Here is a 23,403-nt window from a genome sequence, read left to right as displayed (position 1 = left end):
TCCTTTAGCTAAAAATTAAAATACATATTTTACATTTTAATCAATGGCCTTATAAGAATTTTATTTTATTTTTCAATTAGGTTATTATACATTAATGATTCGTATATTATGCTATTTGCATTATATTTAGGTACAAAAAACAAGAAAAATATCAAAATAAATTTGTAATTGTCAGTACGACTTCAGCACTTGGTTACTTGTAATAGACAAATGTATTACTAAATTATAAAATTATTAATACAATTTTAATTTGTTTTACTATATCTAATTAATACGTGACTTCTTTTTCATCATCCGTGATTGCTTTACGTTCATATTCGATTTACGCTGAAGTTGAAGTAAATTTAAGACTTGTTTGTTTAATTCATCAACCGAATTCTGTAAATAAATGTACGGTGTTAGAATTGCAATGAAACACAAAATAAATTTGTTCTGATAATACAAGACGGCTTTCAGCTTTATTCTCCATGGCCGAACTTAAAAGGTTCATAGTAATATCTTGCTGGTTAGTTATTTCTTTTATTTTATTTATAAGCACAGTTATTTTTTCAATAAATAACTCATTTGAATCATTATCCATAACTTGTTCTTTGATTAAATCCTACGCAAAATAAGTAAGTATTTAGTATTTTAGTCTCTGTATTAGTAATAAATACTATTTTATTTGATTAGATATTAATAAGTGGGTACTTGATTAGCTGTCATAAGTTCAAACATTTCGTGGAAACTCAAACTTGGTGTTAAACTATCATTTTTATCAATTTTATTAGTAAAATTTGAATCTAATAAATAAATACAAATATGAATATTAAGAAAAAAAAATAAAATATTTATTTACTTGATATAGTAGGTATTATTTTATTTTGCGATTTCTGTAAAATGATAGGTGGTTGAATTTGATGTGGTATTGAACTGATAAAATGGAAATTATAATCTACATCAGTTGCTTCGAGTGTGATACCTGTGGCCTATTTAAAAAATCATAATTTAACTAATTTTTGAAACCAAGTCTGGTCCCAAAATAGGTCAGTATAGGTACATTAATGATATATTTTATGTGGGTGATTTAAATTTTAGATTTTCAGTATTTAAAATTTATTACTTTCTTATCGTAAGTACACGAAATTGTCCAATCATACTGGTTTATATCATTTCGTATATTAATGTAATCGATGTCAATGTTCTTGATTAAAATAACCTCGATAACAAATACAATACTCGTCAAGTTTTCAGCTTCAGATTCTTTTGTTTCAGATTCTTTTGAATCTGAAAAGATACACGATGTATTTGTTAGCAACATATTAAGTAAATTGATAAAAATAATTCATAGTAAAATGCTTATTTATATAGAAATAAAATAAAATTAAACAATTGTGTTACTTATGAAATATAAATAAATCAAGATCGTAGACAAAATTATATTAAGATTTATTATATTTTATAATTTATATATTATAAACCTTATTTTAACTTATTTTTAAAGATGAAACATAAAATTCACTAGGTACCTATTAGTTAGATTAAGTATTTTAGGTTGGTGGATAAATATGTAGGTATTATGACAATAGTAATACAGGCTTGATGAATCCATTTGGTTACCTGTCTTTAGGTCTTTGGTGTTTTCAGATGTATTATACAATTTAATGTAGTAATATTATAATAAGTAAATATTATAAAATTACTCAATAAAATGAAATATTATTAATAAATACAAGTTTATAATGTATTTTAAATATTAAATATGTATAAAATATGTTACACACAATAGGCAAAATTGCTCATTTCACGAACTGACAACTGGTCATATTTGAATTATGACTAAATATGACTAAAGAGATTTTATTAATAATAAACAACATGAGCATTTAAAAGTTGTAGAAGACCAAGTGACATATTTTATCAGTAGGTAAATTATTAATAACAAAATGTTATTACATTTTGAAACTGCTGCTATTAGTTATTAGTTAATAACAAATAACAATTAATAACTAATAAATAAAAATGAAAACATTACAGGTAGACAGGTATCTGGTAAATATTAATAATATGTCTTCATTTTTATTTATTTTTTATTATAAATATTTTAATACTACACACTTTTATAATTATAAATACATTTTATTTTTATACTCAATTTACTTTAAAGAATAATGTGTAAATAATAAATAATAATGATAAATGTATAATAATTAATAATTTATTGAAAATGATCATATTATTTTATCAATAAATAAAAATATTTGCATACTACTACATAGTTATAATTTAGTATTGTTTAATTTATGAAATAAATAATTATTTAATAATCTTATTTTGTCCATTTTATGAATTGGGAAATTTGATTGGCCATTTCATGAATTGCACAAATTCTGCTATTGTGTGTAAAATATATTAATGTTTAAATATAATGATGGTATAATATAAATAAATAAATTTATAAATAATTTTACAAACGTGAATTATTATTGTTGAGATTCGGATCTAAAAATATAGCTGAAATCAATGCTGTTTTTCCACGTGCACGAGATGACGCATATACTGTAGAACTACCGTCAGTAAGATTTAAGTCTACTACTCGAATTTCCATCATTACATCATCTAAGTGTTCTAGATGACAGTATATTGTGAATAAAGCTGCTTTTTCGATGTTCAGAAGTGCTCTGGGTAGTGTTGAAAAAAACAAAATTAAAACAATGAGTTTTAAGTTTTTGGAACATGGTACTTATTACTTACCTAGCTAATAGGTTCTCAGCATTAGGCATGTAAAACCTCTTTTTTACATGTTTAATAACGTATTCGGGTGTGTAAGTATTATCACAAATCGTTGTGTTATATTTCTGTAGACTATAATCTTTTTGCGTTCCACACGAGTGTAATATTTCGTACGGTCGTCCGAATAATTCAAGTTTATAGTTAAAATTTTTGTAATCTACGATTTTTTCCGAAGACCACCCTATTAGCGTGTATCCCTTAATGGTATTACGAACCATATACATGTTCATATCAATGTTCATTGTTGTTACTTCCATTTGAGTATCGTTATCTATCAGCGTTATACTAGTAGTAAAATTGCTGTTATTTTTATTTGAAAATTTGATAATTGTTGGCACCAATTCCTAAATTAATAACATAATAAGTTTGATATAATTTTTTCCGGTTCAATGAGTATAGGTTAAGGTAGCTTTCATTAATTCGTTGTATTATTCTAAAGATAATATTAATTAACATAGGTATATAATACATATTTTTATTGTTTTTCTGTATTGCTTCAAATCGATTTTAATAATAGAAATTATAGTTTCTCGAATTATATTATTATTAAAATTAACTTAAATCGGAGTTAAATTAATACAATTTGGTGCAAATTTTAAGCATAGTTTCAGCTATGTATAAACAGTTTAGTCATGGATTTTATAAATAATAGCAAAATTAATGAAATTATTAGAATGAATTTCTGTATTGATGCAATTATTATTTCAATGTAAATATTGTATAATATAATATAACATATAAATTTTTAAATAATATGATTGAAAATATAAAAAAATATATTGTAACTACCAACCCTCCCCTCTCCCATAGTGTATCACCACGATCATTATTAATTGGTAGAGTTATAGAAGATGCCCAAATTGCATTTTAATGTTCCACTTAACTGGTGTGGAGATTAATTTTTTTGTTGAGACATTTCTATTACTTTCCAAATCCTTGAGAGTTATCAAATTGTCTTTTTTAACCATTTAGTATTCAGTAAAATTCTGGGTATCAATTTGGTATTGGCAGTAGACAAATTCTAATGATATAAGTTAGATTTCAAAAAAAAAATGTTTGTAAAGATATTTGTTAATATAAATAGTTAAATCAAATATTTATCACTAGAATGAAGTTGTGTGACTCTGTTAGTTATTTAAATTTTTACGATATTGTGATTTTTGATAAATTAATTAAACTTACTGATGTAGAATGTGTATTGAGTTCTAGACGAAACAACAACAATGTATCGATAGGTTTTGTTGTATTTTCATCGAAAATAATATTAACCAAATAATTAAATAAATCATTTTTAAAATGATATTCATTTAAATCAATCTCATCAGAATGGAAAACATAGCTACATATCACATAATATTATGAAATGTAAATAAAGAAAAAAAATAATGATAACAAACTAACCATAATACTTCAAACATATGTGCATAAATAATTTTTGATGTTGTTGGTTTAGAATGCACTTTGGATACAGCTGACCTAATAAAAATAATCATTTATAAAATCGTATTTGATGGTTCTATTGAATTGATTTAAATCTTACACAGGAGAGCTTTTACCATGGTTTATTTTTGATTTGATAACCGATTTTTTAATCACTATAGACTTCTCATTTTTTATTTTTTTATGATGATTTTGAGCAGGTTTTGATTTTTGCGTTGTTGGTTTTTGTTTTAAACCTAATGCAGAAATTTCTTTTAACCCTAATGACTTGTTTTGTAATAATTCTTGTAGTTCCGTGTACAATTCTGTTGTTAATTGTACATCATTAGAGAATTTATTCCCTAAACATTTTACCATGGCTGTTTGAACTTGCTATAAATTTATAACAGGTGGTTAATTCTAATTACATTACGCTTTAATTATTTCTTTTATATACTTTCGAAATATTCGATAATCTTTCAATCTTCTTCAATTCGGTTTCGTTATTAACAGAATAGGGCATAAACGAAGAGTAAAATCTGAGTAAGTTTTTTCCACGATCACCTGTATTTGGCTCCGTGGAACATAGGCGTGAAAACGTTTGCTTTATAGTCTCTAAAAATATGTAATATCATGTATATGAATAATGAATATTCAACATATTTATTTGGCTCTATTCAATTACCAATACACAGTGAGAAAATTACTCGAAGAACGTACAACACTGTCAGATGTTAAACGTTTACATATAGAATATTAAGTAACTTGACGTTGTTAAAATAGTAATCTCGACACAAAACCACACATCGGCAATTGTGAAATACCACGTGTCGTTAATTTATTTTGTATTTTATTAGTACGAGTACAGGAATATTTCAATAAGTGTTTAACTAAGATTTCTATCATAATTGAACACTCAACAAAATTAACTTACCGAGTAAGGACGTCAACGATTTGGGTTTATCGATGAGTTTTTCGTAAACGGTTTGCACCGTATGTAAGAGGGAAAAGTCTGCTGTCGATTCGATTGTCAGCGAATACTTGGCCGGCAGTTCGCCCCATATTTTCAACACGTTTACTCTGTTTGTTTTTATACGAACGCATAAATGCAATGGTAATAATAATAATAATAATATACCACACGGCACACGAGTATTATTAGGCCCTACACGTATATCGTATATTATGCAAATATTGCGAATGTTGTATGTACACTGCAGACGGTATGTATACTCACCCAGGTTTAAAATTTATCACGACGTTTGACACTCCTCTGGAGCGAATGGTAGACAGCGGTGTCGGAAGTTTCGTTTCATACCAGAGAAATTGTTCCACGTTAATATATGGAAACTCAATTGCATAGCGGTTTGAAGGCGCGTCTAGTTCAATATTACCGTTATGGATAGTATAGTTTTTGCAAACTGATAATGTGAACAGCATTGACTGGCAATAAGGTGACTCGAAGTCTATTTATTTTTTTTCCATAAGGAATATTATAATGATAAATAAATCCAACTAGTTAGGTATGTGTAGTGTTCTAACAATAGTTTAAAATCACTTTCCATTGCACACAAAAAGGATACGTAAATAGGCGCAGCAATTATTTTGTGTGGACGGGTCGATGTCGTACACCGGACTTTCTTCTTGTTGAAAAATGACTGGCTTAAAAAACCGAAACGATTGATATTTTTTTGATGTAAAATTGTATAGATCTGAAATAACACATAATTCGATATTATATAAAACAATGTATTTCTTAATGTGATTTAAGTTATATACGAAGTAAACGGTTTTAAGTATGAAAAATCAAGCTCGTATTGATTTTCGTCTCGATTCGATTTATATTTATTCAGGAGTTTCATCAAAGGAGACGTTTGATTCAATACGGTGGTACACGGTGCATAGACATTCACCAATCTCATAAAATCATTCAGTTCTAAACAAATAAACAACCAAAGTTCAGAAATTGTTATTATAAAAATACAATTTTCCGTGATATATTAAATCAAAAAAAGGAGTTACAATTTATTTTTACTATGTATAAACATAAGGCATTGAAGACGTTATTAAAAAAAGGTTGTTTCCTAGTAAAAAGCAATAACATCGGTAAAAAATCAATTGAGAATTGTCGTTATTTGAGGACTAATAATATTAATATTAAGTTTTTACTTTTTAATGCTGTTAAATTTGTTTAATTTTATTGCGTTGTATAACAGGTACAGAATAAGAAAGCAAGTATAATAAAAATATTACATAATAATAAATTATTTTTGTTATTTATGAAACTAGTCGAAATAATTAAATTAAATTAACCTACACATTTTATTTGTGATTATAAAATTATAAGAAAATAATTAAAAGTTAATAATCTACTTATTATTGTTATTTATCACGCATAGTAGAAGCTAGCGTAAATATCATAGTGCTGATTATTTATTTTATATTGTGATATTACTCATGACATACTCACAACGAGTGTCATTATTATTGTGATTATGACATTGACTGTTTGGTAAGCATATTTAGCATTGATGCATTTTTTTTTTTTTTTGTGTGTGTGAAACGATACTTTTTACTTTCAATTATATGTTAGATTGAAGTAATGAGATTTATTTTAATTTTTTTTTTTTATTATTTTATTTTATTTTTTATATTTAAATATACACATAAGTAAATATTTTGATATTGAGCAAGAAACGTAAAATTAGACGAACATTTGGTTATAGTTTAAATTATGGTTATTTTTTTTGCTATGCCTAACATTAATGTTTTTAATTGGCTTTGAAAAATCATAAACTTGGTACTTTAGAGATATCAACTGAATCTTAATATTATTTAGGGTTGTGTTGGTTTGACAATTTTATTTTTCACTTTTATTATAAAAAGTAATAGTCAATATAAAAATTAATTTAACTATTCTTAAATATGTAATATAAAATTAACTAACTTTATTACTAAATATAATTTTTTTTTTTGTTATTATTTTCGATTCTTACAAACGAAGTGTGCAATAAATATGATTAAACGGTCATGCCTTCATTTAAATGTATATACATCATATAATTAAACTAATAATGCTAGAAATATAATAACAATAAGACATATAGGTACGTATTATAATAAGTACTAATTATATTTAGCATCAATAATTAATTATATTCAATATTAACGAGAATAATCGGTCAACGACCTTAACATTTTTGAAATATTTTTATTAAAATTACAATCACGTTGTTATCGGGACATTAACATTATTCTAGTATATTAATATAAATATATATCCTATAATCTTAACAAATAAGTAACACATAAGGGTTAAGCCAATCCTATTCACTATAGGCTACTAAAATGTGTTACCAGGTTACTAATTGTCATCATGTCATCAGACAATATTATAAAATAATCAAAACTACATCCATTTATTTTTATTGTTATTATTATTATTATTATTATTATTACAATAAATATTTATACCAAGTATAAAAATAATATTTAATTATTCTTTTAAAAACCACGTGAAATTAGTTATAAAAGTTAAACCGATTATAATTGTTATAAAATCGCTTATTTTTACGGATTTAACAAAGAGATTGCATCTAAAATGTATACTTAATACATTAGCTTTGGTTAGATAATAGGTACCAATTTCGATATATTTATGGCAAATATAATATTTATTTTTACTTTTTATCTAAAATTTACATAATTCTATGTTTTATTTATAAATTTTTAAAATAATATTTTCTTCATTTATTTAATTATAGGTTGAATTCAATTTGATTAGTACTAAATTTTAAAATATTTTAAATGTACTAATTTAGTAAAACATACATTTGGCTATAATATCTCCAGTAATTAATATTTTCAGTACTGCACAATTATATACATGAATATAATTATTTATACACGCCATTTAGTTAAAACTTTAATGATATATATGAATGTTTAACAAGAAAAAAGCATGGCATTCACATATTTATAGCTTGTTTACAAATTATATTAAATAAAAACTAGAATTAAAAAAATTATTTTATATTCTATACGTATTTGTCACGTATATTCATAGTAAACTTATGTAATATATGTATAGACTATCTAGATACTAAAGTACTTTTATTTTAATCCACAGTGTTATTTGTACGAGTATAAATTATTTTTAAAGTCAACAAATGGTTTTTACTAAATATTTTATACAACTAAAATGTTTCGTATGCTATAGATTATTATGAACTTATAAATTAACCATTATAATATATCTTGCAACATTAAGTACCTAGCAGTGTTGTTATCAATACTAATTTTTAGTTAATACAAAATATAAGTTACTAGTAATTAACATATTTAATTGCATAGGTATACCATGCTTTTTGATTAAATTATTGTCAGTTGCCCATTTTGTCCATCGATATTTTTTCCAAGTTGGTAATGATTTATTTTTTATCATTTTGGCGTAATTCAAAAACAGTGGTTGTGAATATCCGCTCAATGGTTTAGAGTTATTTTCCTAAATAAATAACTTAATATTAATAACTGGTATATAAACAATCCTATATATAAATCTATATATCTGTATATTTAAATCCTAAGTTCAAACAGAACAAAAAGTAAATAATTGAAAAATATTGATGAAACAAATAATCAACATAATATTATTTTTATGTTTGAAATAACTATATAACTGAGGGTCTTTTGTGCCTAAATGTTATAACTTATAAGGGAATTTTAAAATTTTTTAAATGTTTATCAAATCTGATAATAAATTATTATTAAAGAAAAAACTAATTATGGTTATAAAGTAATAATTATTTGAATATTTAATTGTTTAAAATGCAATAGTAGGCATAAGAAAGGTAAATTAAGAACAATATATTGTTAGTAAATACTAATAGATAGGTTCATTTTTTTTATAAGCTACACAAGTTTAATAAAGAACAAACGTCCTTACTCCTTAAAACATAGTGAAATAAGAGTTAGACCCCCTAATTTATTTGAAAGGAGCAATGATTTGTCACCATATTTTTTGCTTTTATAAAAATGTATAGTAGTTATGTAACCGCTCTGCAATACAGTAGGTGTCGAATGAACCTCGTCTTTGAGAAGTAATTTATTGTATGTGTTAAATTTGAATTTTGTGATAAATTATATACGAAAAAATGATTAAGAGAGAAGACGATCTGTCAATTTTCATATATAACTAAGTATATATTTTATGATTAATATATTTATATTTTTGTAAAAGTAATTTATTTTATTTATCTGCTAATAGTGTTACAGTTAATTATTTATAATTATTTATAATTTAGAATTAATTATTGTCGAAAACATTGCATTTGAAAATTGTAATAATAATATACGTTAAACTATCAAGTTTCTATAAATATTGGTTTTTAATTATAACAAAATAACTAAAATCATTTTTCTTCGTTTAAATAATAAATTTCGTTTAGATTTAAAACTAAATAGTATACTAAGGAAAATCTGTGTTTTTTGGTCAAAATTTATGAATTAATTTTTCAAAATATTGAATTACATTTAAACTTTATAGTTATAAAAATTAATCATTTTATAAATTTTTAACTAAAAAATTATTTGAAAATTAAATATTAAACATTCTAAAAAGATTTAATCATAATTTTTTTTTATTGATATTTTGAATCCAAATTTAGACAAAATTACAAATTTAAAATAGAATAATGTTATTAATTATTTTTATGTAATTAAAAATAATTATTTTTGTTACTTTGAAACGTTTGAAACACAATACAATTTTAAAATACATAGATTAATTTTAAGCCCTTACTTACCTATTTATACCATGAATCAATTGAATATACACTTAAGTAGTAAGGTAGTATTCATTCAAAAGTTAATTATTACAATAATATTTTACGGTATAAATATATAATTTTATAATAAATAAATATTTATAAAATAATAAACGCAACGTTTTTAATAAAAATTAAATCAATCTGTTATACTAATAATAAAATAAATAATATCAATACTTGCTGTATTAAAAAACATATAATGAAATATACTTTGTGATACCTTAAAGCTAACAGATATCTTCGCTCAGAATAGTTTTTTATTTACAATAATATACCAATGAATTCAAAATATTTAATACATTCTACAGTGACCGACTCGACACTTAATACTGCACAACACGGCATCCACTCCCTCATCTTGAAAAAATTAGTTTTTATGATAAATGGTGCAGAATATGCACAATAGTACTAATTATTATCAATTAATAATATTCATGTTACTCGTTTTCTTATTTTAGTTGCTAATAAATGTAATAGTGTAATGGTCAATAGGTATTTATAATTTTCTTCTTGTTAATAAATGTTTGAATGAGATTTGGTTAAATCGTGACCATAGCAAACAATTAGTTTACACAGACAAATGTTATTTAAGACAACCAAGAAATCAAAATAATATTCAACAATAGTCTTGATTACTAAATAGTTTTTTTTATATACAGTCTTGTAGATAGGATATATTATTAAAAAAAAAAAATGTTCTGCTGATATATTAAGTTGGTTATAACCTAAAGCCTAAGTCCAAAATCCTGTAGTATGACTGCACTATTCGAATAAATGCGTAAAAATAAAAATATTTGATTATTATTCTAATTATTAGTGGGGAAAATATATACATTTTAAGAGTTTTGAATACTTTATCGAGTATTAAAATACGTATTCCTAGTATATATTTTTATAGAATCCCAATTCATATTTTGTATACCATTTTACCTATTACGAACATGCATTCTAAATACCTAATAAAATAATTCTTTACAAGATAGGTGGTAATAAAAAGAACCGTGAATTAAAAAATAATTAATTGAGTTTCTGACTTTTTGAATAGTCAAGTATTTTGTTGTGAAAAATAAAAACATATCTATTTAATTTTAATGAATATTTTGAAATCATAAATGAGAGAATTCCAAGATATTTTTATAACTTATCTACACTTACTTATAACTTATACATATACATCACAATATCATGTATATAGATGTATTATATATAATAATAAACATATCTATTAATATGAAGCGATTAAAAGCTATGGTAAAATTGTAATAGTTATTTTAGTAGTTAAGTATGAGCTTTAAACTTCCATAGTAGATTAATTTTAGATAGGTAGTTAATTTAGTAGATGTTCTTAAAATTGGATTTTCTGAAATAATCATGGGTAATTTTCGTATGATTTTATTGGCCAAAAGATATTATATTTACACGTCTAGTAATATCGATACTATTAGTAGTAGTTTTAATATTTATAGTTATTGTAATTTACTTTACAGATAGTTGGTGTCAATGTAAGTCCAACAACTATTGAGTTCGGAGGATTGGCTCCATAAATTGACTTAAGTTCATCGTAGTGACATAATTGTGTGCCTGTGATAGTCCTTAACTGGAAACAATCTTCATGTTTAGAGATATTTTTATTTTTTTGTTTGCTGTCTGAATCTAAATTTTCAGTATCCAAAACCGAATATGATGAATGCGATAAAATCGATGACCATACATTTTCTTTTGAAATGAGTCTGAAAAGTTTAATAATTTATTAATTAGAAATATAAGTTATATTTGTGTAGTTACAAAAAATATAAAATAAAGTATTGATTTTTTTATTTGCGTTACAAAACCCATTATTTTAAATTAATCAACACACGGCCAAAAAAATAGGTTATTTAAAATTTAAATTTACTGGCAATTTTTTTGAATACAAGACCATCCAGTTAGACATGTTATTGTATTGAATTGATCAAACTCATCGGTCAGCGAGTAAATACGTAACAGTCCTTTGACAAGTAATGGTAGCCATAGAACTTTTTTGTCTTCGCACAGAGGTAATAAAATGCGGCCGTCGGCACTGATTGGTAAATGATCGCTAACGCATATCATACGGAACTTTCCCTTGAATAACACATTAATGTTGTGAATATTGAAAGTATATATTTTCATTGAAATTATTTAATTACTGTTGCCTAAATGCTAAAATTACCATCATACTAACCATGTAAAATAATTTTAGCCAATATTTTCCAAACGGATTATACTCGGGTTTTGATTTTTTATTCCAGGCCACTTCAGTTTTGCAACAGGAAAATACTAGATTAGATGGATGCCATGGTTGTGGCCACTTATTTTTAAATCGTGACGTATATAACACAATGTGATAAAGTATCCACCGATAAACCTGAATCACGTGAAACATGAAAAATTTAAATTCTTGTTTGAAGTTTACGTATAATGATCATAATTCTTCGAGTAAATTGTGAAAAAGCTTTAATAAGTCTTTAAGTATAAGTTTTTATCTTTAAGTCCGATCTCTTAAGTTTATATATGAAATTTGTATACCACTTAAAAATTACCTAACACTTTAAATTGTTAAGAACTTAAACTTCATAAATCTTATTTAAATCTTTGTCTTAATCACCTTTGTTGAAATAATATTGTACACTTTTTAGAAATTTGTATTGTATTAATGATTAATTTATTTATACCTATATATTTAATAAGTTATGTAATTAACATTTAAGTGCATTTAGTAAATAACACTATTATAAATCAATTTTAAAAATTTTGAAAGCATTTTTATACTCTGCCTTTGATTAAAGATTAACTCATTTTTATGTTAATTTGTTAACCGTTTTAATAGGTAACCGATTAGTTTTTTGTAAACCTATACATTTTATTTTAAATTGTAATATACACAGTATATATTTTCATATGTTCATTTTCATGACAGCGCTTATTGCACATAAAAGATTGTTTAATATAGAATAACTATAAAGTTATTAAAATTATGAATTATTAAATCGTATAAACACGAAACACGCAATGAATAACATTGTCTACAACCATCACCCGTTATTTATTTTTATAGTGGTTTTGAGAACGTTTGGTTTGTAGGTACTGATGATGTATTATATTCGTATATAATAAATATTTTGAAAAAATTAGATAAAACAATGAAAAAGTATGTATATAATTGACCTTGGGTTAGAAAAATTAAAATAATGTTCATATTAAATTGATGAGTCGTGAGTAAATCACATTTCATTGATAAATAATTGTAGTAGTTAAGATAATTAACTAATTTACAAGTGCTTTTAACTACTTACTTATCCATTGAATTAATAATACATATAAGTGTTCTGATTTGAAACTTATTAAGCATTATATTTAATTAAAAATCCATTCAATTAAAATAGCACTTTTAAGAATTATAAATTTATTTTATTATCATTTGATTAATTTGCTTTTATAATAATAAATATGGTGTGAGAACTGAAAATAAACTATAAAATATACTATTTTTTTTCATCTTTGTTGAATGATAAATGTAATGGTTTTACAGTTATGCATGGTTTTTCTGTTTTTGATATCATTTTTAAGAGCAGTGATCACGAAATGAATACGGAACAATTAAAATGTTTAAACAAAACCACTTTTGCTTAAAGAAATTAATTTAGTTTTTTTTTTTTTATTGAAAAATGAACAATCATAGAGATTTGATATTTTTACCGAACATATTTATACTAGCATTTTATAAATATAATTAAATGTTTAAAATATTTTGTGGTATTTATAGATTTGTAATACTTGACTTTTTTTAAAATTGTTTTCGATTTAAATATGTTAAAATTATTGTTTATGTTTAAAATAGCTTAAAAATTTAATACAAGGTTCCTCATAATTTTTTCTTATTGGAATTTTGAAAAAAGTGCCACATACCTACATTTTTTTAAGTGTTTAAAATTTTGTCAACATTGTATGTTCAAAGTTATAATAACAATTTATCCTTAAAACATTTTTTATTTTCATATTATTAATAAATATTAATCGTATAATCTTGAAACCTTCCACTGTTAATTATTATATTATGATTTTCTAATTTTCTATACATTATGTAATTTTAGACTAATTCAAAAATATTTATATCACGAATCACTGAACTTATTCATACTGTTCTACAGTGTGCAGTAATGCCATATAAATAAATAATAATAATATTATGATAATTAGTATTTAATGATATAAATTATAATATTGGGTAAAGATATGTATTTGTTTTTGGCACCATTTACTATTACTGATAGGAACTTTTTAACAATAATATTAATAAATAATAACATAGTATCTTTAAAAATACCTATAGGTTAACTCAGAATAGTTCAATAACGTTTTTCGTATTCAAAGATTTTTCATCAAAATAAAATATAACATATTATCCATTAATTCAATAACACCTCATAATTTATATGAGGTACATTCAAGACATACTATATATAGCAGAGCGACTTCCCAAGTGGAATTTGTTAATAACAATATTTTTTTTACCTATATCACTATTGTTAGTATTTTATTTTTGAATACAATTATTAATTAAAACCAGAAAAAAAAATTAAAATAAATATGTTATACTATATAGTTAATACTGTTAATAGTTTATTTTACAAGGGAATAAAATAAATTTAAAAATGTTAAATTCTTGTGACGTTTTCTTTAGTGTGTGCTAATTTAATTTTTGAAATAGTTTTCTTTAGCATGGGCAGTAATACAAATTAAAGCTTTTAATATAAAATTGTATATACGTAAAGTTGTTTAGTTAAAAAATTATGTATTAATTATTGTGAGTGAATCTACTTCTAAATGCGGAATAATTGACACTGGAGAAAAATATTATATTTTTAATATTAACCATAATTTTGTTTTAATCAACAGTTGATCAATAACTATAACTTAAAGGCAATTTTGGAAAAACGATAAAGACGAATTTGACAAATATTTATATTTGTAATATGATATTACTAAATTATTATTTTTTTTAATTTTATAGTAAATAGTAGATACTAATAAAACATTTTAATATCTAACACTGGTCGCTTGAAAATTTATAGCCTATAAAATGGTACTATTAAACTAAAATATTATTATAAATTAAGGGAGGATGTTTATTCAATTGTATTTTTTTTCATTTTTAGTACTGCATGCTAGGCTAGATAATTTATTTTAGAAAGATTGAAGAATGTATGTAAAAATTTATGTTGCATGTATTTGCATATTGTTATGACCTAATTTTTAAAAGCATATTTTTTAATTTCTTGTCATTTTGGGTATTTAACTGTTTTTATTTTAATTATTTAGACATTTTTACAACAATGTCAAAGGAATACAGGGTATTTTACGGTGAATCATGACAATCGCATTAATTTTTGTTCTATTGAACATTTTTTTTTAATTATCAATTGTCATCTGCGCTACATTTAAATTAATTTTTTGATTGTTTTATCAAATAAATAATAATAATGTAAATCAATTTTCAAAACTATTACTATTACTTGACATAATATTATAATCTTTTATGACATTCATTTTATATCATATGATTTTTGTAATATTTTTGTACTAAATTGTATTATTGAGTGGTAACTTGTGTTGAATAGACTAAAACTGTATATGGTTCTATTTGTGAAAATTCTATAGTAATTGAGTATGATTGCTATTGAAATTACAATTACTGACTAATAACCAAAACCAAAACTAAAATAAAGAGCGGGAAGATTTTTGAAAGATTTTTTTCATCTATATTATTTTCATGTTATTAATATATTTTCAATAATTATAATAACGAATTTACTAAGCTTTTATTAATGCTTAATTTCAAGAATTTCTGAATTTTTTGATTAAAAAATAAAAAATTGATAAAAGTTTATCAGTGGATCGAATCCTGTCGAAAGTATAATGCTAAGAAAAATTTATATTCAACCCATTCACGAGGAACAATATTTGACGAGATCGTGAACGACGAGTAAACTAAAAAAATTCCGGTTCATGTCGGACGTAAGAAATTTCTCATTCGGACATATAGTTAATAATATGAAATAATCTCCAACGACATTGGTTGAACTGGCAAAGCGGTAAAAAATGTAACGCAATCCACCCGCAACCCAAAAGGTTATGGTATATGTCATTTTATATAAAAAATATTGCGCATCTCGAGTTCACAAACACTTATTATCAGAATGCACACATTTCAGTACAGTATAAAAACGCATCGAAAACCGATCAATTCAGCTCTGACAGATAATATAACGTAGGTAGAGCGGTTTTTTTTTTTTTTTCGTAATAATATTCTTTTGATTTTGTACCGTTACTGCGTTATCGAGATTTGTTTACCTACTACTTCATTCGACATAGCTCTGCCAAATAACGTATTAGCATCGATATTAGTATATATATAATATATATATATTATGTGTGTGTGTGTGTTAGCTTTATATAGTGTTCTATAATATTTTTGCTGTCACAAAGATCGATCACGGGGAGAGGCGGTGTACGAATAGGAATAGGAGGTGGTCGGCGAGTAAGCCGTGGCGCGTTGGCTCCGGTCGCCAAGTTCAAGGTCTCCGAGTTAGCGCGCGCGCGCGCGCACACACACACACACCGGGATCCGGGTGGCGGGTTTAACCGTCCCCGAACAACCCGCGACGGGAGCGAGACGATCGGAACGAGCCGACGATCACGCCGCCCGATGACCGATACCGGGGTGGGAGGCGTCACGAGAACCGCAGCCAGGGCCAGTGACCTATCGGGTGCGAGACGAACCGAATTTTTATGTTTTATCGTTTCGCAGTCGAACACCGCCGCCGCCGTCACCGTCACCGTCATCGTCACCGCCACTGCCACCGCCACCGCCGCCACAGCCGCAGTTTCAGTCGTCGTCGCACCGTCGTCATCGTCGTCGTCGTCGCCGCCGTCGCCGTCGCTGTCGTCGCCGTCCATCACGATCTGCAGCGATCGCGGTACGTCGTATTCACAGACACGCGCCAGTCGCCGCACACACGCGTACGCACGCACTCGCTCATTCCATTCGGCCGAGCACGTGTGAGCACGTCCCGACGGGATCGCAAGAAGGCACAAGCGGACGCGGACAAGACCAACTCGACGGCAATTCGGTAAGTACCCAGTTTTTAATTATCATGACATCGCGTCGTATTATTATTACATCGCGCCCATCCGATAAAAACAAACGCGTTCAATCCTGAAAAACCAGGCGACTGTGTTCTTCTTTTGGGAGGCCGTTAGCCGGTGTTGTAGACGCCTATCCCAAAACTGCATGTTTTAGGCTATCGTTTTTAATCAACTTGTGCGTTTTTAAAATTTAATATTTATTATCTACAATCTACGTATATATATTTTTTTAAACGCATTCCCGGCAATTTTAGATCTTGGCTTTATTTGGTATTCGATGCCGGGTTTTTTTTTTTTTTTTTTGTTTTATCGACATGATCCCAGTAAAATACCATGTAAAATTTGTGTTTTAATTACAGTATCTCGATATACCATTTAAACACTTGAATTGCATCTAAATATAAACCCATGGACGCAAATAAGGTATTAGTATTTATAATACTATATTCAACTGGTTTAACTAATCTACTAATAAAAGTAGATACCTCTTACTGATGTTATATTTATATACATAATTAATATTTGTTTCGATGTGCTATGTGACTATTGTCTGTAGATTAAAATACCGACATAGAGTATCTATAGTTCATTTATATTTACACAATGATTCTAATAAAATGTGTGTGGTTTTTGACAAACAACCGTTTTGGAATGGAAATAAAAAGGGTGCGGTTTTTAAAATTGGCCGTAGACGGCAAGGCAGGTACCTACTCAAAATCGTACGGTTTTCGTTTGTCGAGCACGACAGAAATATATGTATATAAATGTCGGTAGCAACAGATGGCCAGGTAGGTAGGTAAGCCGCCGTAGATTGGTAAAGCCATAAGTCGTTTGCGCGTCACTATTGTTCGTTTTAGCCTTTTTTTTTTTATATACGATTGCAGTTACATATTATATCGTCGTATTTATTTCGTTTCCGACGTATCTAATGCTATAACCCATGTTGAAAAATATAATGAACATATTGAGCTCAAGATATTGGAAGATTTTTTTCTTGATAGTTGCATACTGATTTATTTTTTATAGTTCTTATGAGTTAAATTAGATTACATTTGGTTTCCCAAACAACTGATAACAATTTAGATAGTTGATTTTTCAATAGAACTTAGGGTTAGCATTTCAAAAAATTCTTAAATGTACCTACTAAAAGATATGAAAATATTTAGCTTAACTACAATACAACAATCTAGATTATATCTTTATTAAGTAATATAATAAAGTAGAAACCTAGAATTTATTAATTTAATTGTGTTTATATTTAATTTTTGTTAATAATGTAATTGAAATTGACTATTATTTAAATATAGGCACCTATATAATTATTAAAAATATTGATACGTCGATGTTCAAATTCTATAGAATGTATTAACTACGTTTAAAGTCAGGTTGTTGGCTATATAGATACATTGGGAGTACAACACTTTAATTGTTACACCAATCCGAACTGTTCAGTATTTATATGGCTATGTGTAACGGTAGGCAATATTATTTTAAAAATTGGGCAAACCAGAAATGAAATTGTATTATCGATTTATTATTAAAAGTACAGGTAACCTAACAAGTCTGAGTCTGTCGTTTTGAGAAATCTTATAGATACAGCATTTTAATGAAGTAGGTATAAATTTGAAGCTTGAAGCGAGCTTTGTTTCGAATTAAAAATCAAATAATATTCAAAATAATCAAAACTAATAATATTTTTAAAACAAGAATATTTCTTTAAAAATTTAAAATATTTTTGAAAAGCCTTGCATTTTACATGAAAGTAATTTTTTCATTGTTATTTAAAGGTCACCGGCAAGTTATATTATTATACAATCGCCGTTAAACATAAACAACTAAAACCTATATTACAATAATTAATAATTATTACTTTTAGGAACCGTTTTTTTTTTTTTTTTAATTTTACCTACTAACTACCTAATTAACAATGTATACAAAATATTATCACGAAGGAAAATAAAGTGTTAGGCTTAAAGTTTAACTAAAATAAAAATAATTGTAATTACTTTAACATTCATTAGCGATTCATTGACGGTCAATAAGTTATCAATATCGTTTGCATTTCCTTTAGTTTGAACGACAAGTCCATCACTGCTAAATATTTCGCCAGGTCTTTTCCATAGTTTGACACTTTGAGCAATTTCTGTTGGTAAGCATACATGACCACCGGGGTGTTTAAAGACAAGTTGCTGTATATTTTTAATTGATTATGAATATTATTTTTTAACATCCAATTAATTTTTGTTAATACATACATCGTTGTATTCATCCCAATTTTCAGTGTTAATGAAATCATTTGACCACGTTAACCACGGCGGTAAGAACATAGAATCATTGTAAGTCATTATGATTTAGGTCCTTCGAAAACTTTTTTGCATAATCATTATTTTCAAACATAAAATTAAATTCAGTAACATAAATATATAACCATAGTGAAACATTAAGTATTTCGTTTTGTTGATATAAATAGTGAAATTTATTATTTAAAAAAATATACCGATATATTATCAATTTTTTTTTTAAAAATATTTTTGAAGATTAATTTAAATTTTGTTTTTTTTTTTGTTTTTTGTTATTTGTAATACATACAAATAAGTAATACATTTTAATATTTCTTATACATACAATCATATAGGTGGATATTTGATTGTGTTTTTTTTTTGTTTTGGTGGCGGTGAGAGGACTAGTATTACCCAAAATTAAGTGTCTAGTATCCCGATTACTAGTCAGGTGGGAGCAGGATGGGTGAGACCTCTAAAGCTTTTTCCTCCGATGTCTTTTTATGAATACTATAGTACTTAGGAATAGCAAATTCTATTAACATTTATTTATAGAAATTGCAGTCTACTAACGTATGGTTATTTTTTATTATCATTTTACATTTTTAGATAACGTTGGTAAAAAATATGATTGAAAATATTTACACATATTTTTTAGTAGAAAATTAAACAATACATTTTAGATGGACTCGAATGATTAATTAAAATTATATTTTTTTTAATTTAAACCTATTTAATTTTTCTTATATGCTATTCACAGTGGAGCGTCGATTATTTGTACAAATTTAGATTAAGAGGGGTGTGGATAATCAATCAATGATTAAAAATAAACAATTAATATAAAATTAAATGTTTTATGCAATTAAAAATAAAACATATGTACTGTATGTATAATATATAAATATATTATAATAAAATAAATATATATGTATTGTTAAAAGTACATAATATAATTAATTTAAATTTAAAATTTAAAATTATGAAATAAAAATACCATTTTTTTTTCAACAATTTCGTAGTGCGGATAATCGACGCTCCACTGTGGTTAGTTATCAATTACATTTTCTAAGAATATTTTATTTTAACTAATACGTACAACTAACTTACTTTTAATTAATAATTTATTATTTATATTTATTTTAGGTTGAACAAGGAATCATTTATTTTTAATTTGATTCTATACGATTCAAATTATTTTATTTATTTGGCACTACAGTTTTAAGATGGCTGAATTTCGAAACTATAAGGTAAGAATCTCAACACATATATTTTAATTCGTTTTTATTAATTTGAAAACAATTATTTTGACAGTTTAATTTTTTGTATCCTTAGTTAATTTTTTTTAAATTTTTAATTGTGCTAATTTGATATGTATATTATTTGAAACAGTTATGTATGTATGATTTGGAAAAGTTAGTATATACATATAATTGGAATCAAGAGTATTATTCAATATTTATTTAGTATCATATATTAGTTAATATTTCTTCGCTTTCGCTTCCAATTTTATGGGGTTAGCTACGCCTGTTTTATTAATTTTTAGGTTCTACTTGTCATCTCTCCTTTACTTAAACCAACTACTTTCGTTTCTTCTATTATTATTCATCTTTCTTTTTACATTTATTACCATACTTACTCTTAGTGTCTCCGAGTCTCCTATCCTCAATTCTTATAACATGACCAAACTCATCTTAATTTTTTCTCCCTGATTTTGTTTAGAATTGTTACCACTTCTATGCTACTTCTAATGAATTAATATCTAATTTCTACTACACCGATATTTAATTTATATTTAAAATATAAAAAAAAAGTAATATTCTATTACTATTAATTTTAAAAGTACTTAGTAAGTACAAAGTAAAAGTTAAAATAATTTATTGTACAAAATTAATTAAAAAGAAGAAGTAGGTAATTTTTAAATTTTTAGTGGCTGTCAGTTTATCTAACACTCGATATTGGTGAAAATTTTGTTATATTAGGTGTTAACTTATACCTTCTTTTATTAATTTAATTTTTTTCTGAAATAATAATGGTTAAAAATGTGTAATTAAAAATCAGCTTAAATCCAGTAGCATCTTCATTGTAGCTATCATTTAGGCCACAAAAACAAGTATGTTTTAATTAAAGTGTATTTCAAAATAAAGCGTGTATTGGTGAATTATAATTTTTTGTTTTCGCGAGAGATTTGATCATAAGAGAATCATTATTGAACTACGAGCGAAGCAAAAAAAAAAAACTAGATTTAATGGAATAAATCTTCTGAGAATACTCTTCAGGAAATATATTTTAAAAACACATCGTTTCATTAGAGAAAATGATTAGTATTTTTTCTAAGTTGTATGAAAAATAATGATACATAATCATATAAAAAATATACTTGAACTGTTATCGTTTGAAGACTTTTTAGACTAGGAATACGATTTATTGGGTATACAATTAATGATGCTAATCCCGTTTATCTATTTATCTATCATATTAGATAAACACTGAGGTAGTATGTCTCATAAGATTTAAAATCTTGTTTTTTTTGCGCTTGGAGCCGTTTATCAGCTAATGATTATTGAAAATGTTATTACTATTTAATTAATAAACATTAAATAAATGTATATAATTAATATAGCCGATTTTCTTTTTTATAGATTTATCAATAAGTGTAGATTATTATTTTTTTTTAAATAACATAAAAATTACCTAAAATTATAGAAAGTATTTTCAAATGATTTTTTAGTATCATTAAATTTATTTTAAATCTTTTATAATGTGTTGTAATTTTGACATTAATAACGATTGGAGTTATTATTTTAATTTAAATTAATATTTAACTTTAAGCATCTATTTAAATAATAATAAGTAACAATTTAACATACATTATATATTATTATAATACCTGTTAACTGTCATAATCTTCTACAGAATAATTCTTATACGTTTTTATTAATGTTTAAGTCACTTAAAAAAATGAATAATATGTATTGATTATATTCTACTTGTTATAGGTACTTACTATCTTCGATGTATTACAATATTATGATTTTAGTTCCTAATTATACGTCATACAGAAAATTACCAATTATATATCCATTTAGCTTTGCTAAAAATTAAAAATACTTAATGGATTTAATAAGCTATACGTTTATAACTTGTACATTTTCGTCAATTTAATAGTATAGGAGATAGAATTGAAAAATTGTACATTGTACATATTACTGCATGATGCAATGTGCTACGGAGTGTCGTGTACCGTGTGTATTCATACCTATTGGATTAAATGCAGTAGGAATTGGGCCGTAAATGTAATCCAAACCATTTATATATTTTTATAAATTGTATAACATTATTAAAAATGGATATTAATAAAAATATTTATACGTGCTTATATAGATCTATACTTTTGGCTTGGCTGGCATTGTTTTAAAATATTAAATGTTCAATATTTATTCCTTATAATGTTTTGCGATTTTATTTTATTTTTTAGTAAAATTCGATAATTTTCTGCATGTTAAGTAAGTTATTATTTTTAGTGGGTAACTGAAGAATAAATTATCGATTAAACTTAAAACAAAATATTATTTCAATTTTTATATTATATTATATTTGGCCGAATTTCACAGTATAAATAATAAAATTTTCAAGGAAATATGTAAACAGATAAGCTAATATGTTATAGGTACTGTAATAATTTTTAAATATCGTTTTCTAGTGTAAAATACATGGCACGTTTTAACTATAACTGTATGCCTGTATACAAGATGATTTTGTATGTATGACATTTCAGATGGTGAGCAAAGTTGTAATTATAAATCTATTAGTTTTACTATGAAGTATTTTTTTTTTGCGTATATATTTTATGTAACATATAGGAAATTACCTAATTTTACTGGTAGTGATATCAGTACCGTTTTATGATATATTTTTATATATCTTTAATCGATATGAAG

The 23,403-nt window shown here is 25.2% G+C and overlaps 2 protein-coding genes across 2 annotated transcripts in view; one reads left to right on the top strand and one right to left on the bottom strand.

Moving 5' to 3' along the window:
* Positions 1-264: 264 nt before the first annotated feature.
* LOC112596622 lies at positions 265-19,531 on the bottom strand. Its single transcript, XM_025342386.1, has 21 exons — positions 19,442-19,531; positions 19,193-19,375; positions 12,223-12,405; positions 11,914-12,122; positions 11,500-11,749; positions 8,551-8,695; positions 5,965-6,127; positions 5,775-5,896; positions 5,429-5,657; positions 5,126-5,271; positions 4,649-4,806; positions 4,313-4,584; positions 4,174-4,248; positions 3,955-4,111; positions 2,734-3,116; positions 2,461-2,660; positions 1,103-1,305; positions 839-968; positions 691-782; positions 443-601; positions 265-378 (listed from the first exon to the last, which is right to left on the bottom strand). The coding sequence occupies exons 1-21, from the start codon at positions 19,529-19,531 to the stop codon at positions 265-267; spliced, it is 3,663 nt and encodes a 1,220-aa protein (XP_025198171.1).
* The window catches only part of LOC112596562 (cationic amino acid transporter 2-like), a 26,921-nt gene continuing 20,432 nt past the window's right edge, over positions 16,915-23,403 (top strand). Inside the window, exons 1-2 of the mRNA XM_025342318.1 lie at positions 16,915-17,170; positions 20,609-20,712. Coding sequence (XP_025198103.1) covers positions 20,689-20,712 — 24 coding nt within the window. The 5' untranslated portion in view covers positions 16,915-17,170; positions 20,609-20,688. The remainder of the gene's footprint in view (positions 17,171-20,608; positions 20,713-23,403) is intronic.

This window comes from Melanaphis sacchari, unplaced genomic scaffold, assembly GCF_002803265.2.
Source record: "Melanaphis sacchari strain LSU unplaced genomic scaffold, SCAv2.0 Contig32_pilon_pilon, whole genome shotgun sequence".
Taxonomy (NCBI): domain Eukaryota; kingdom Metazoa; phylum Arthropoda; class Insecta; order Hemiptera; family Aphididae; genus Melanaphis; species Melanaphis sacchari.
This window is presented reverse-complemented; position numbering and strand designations above follow the sequence as displayed.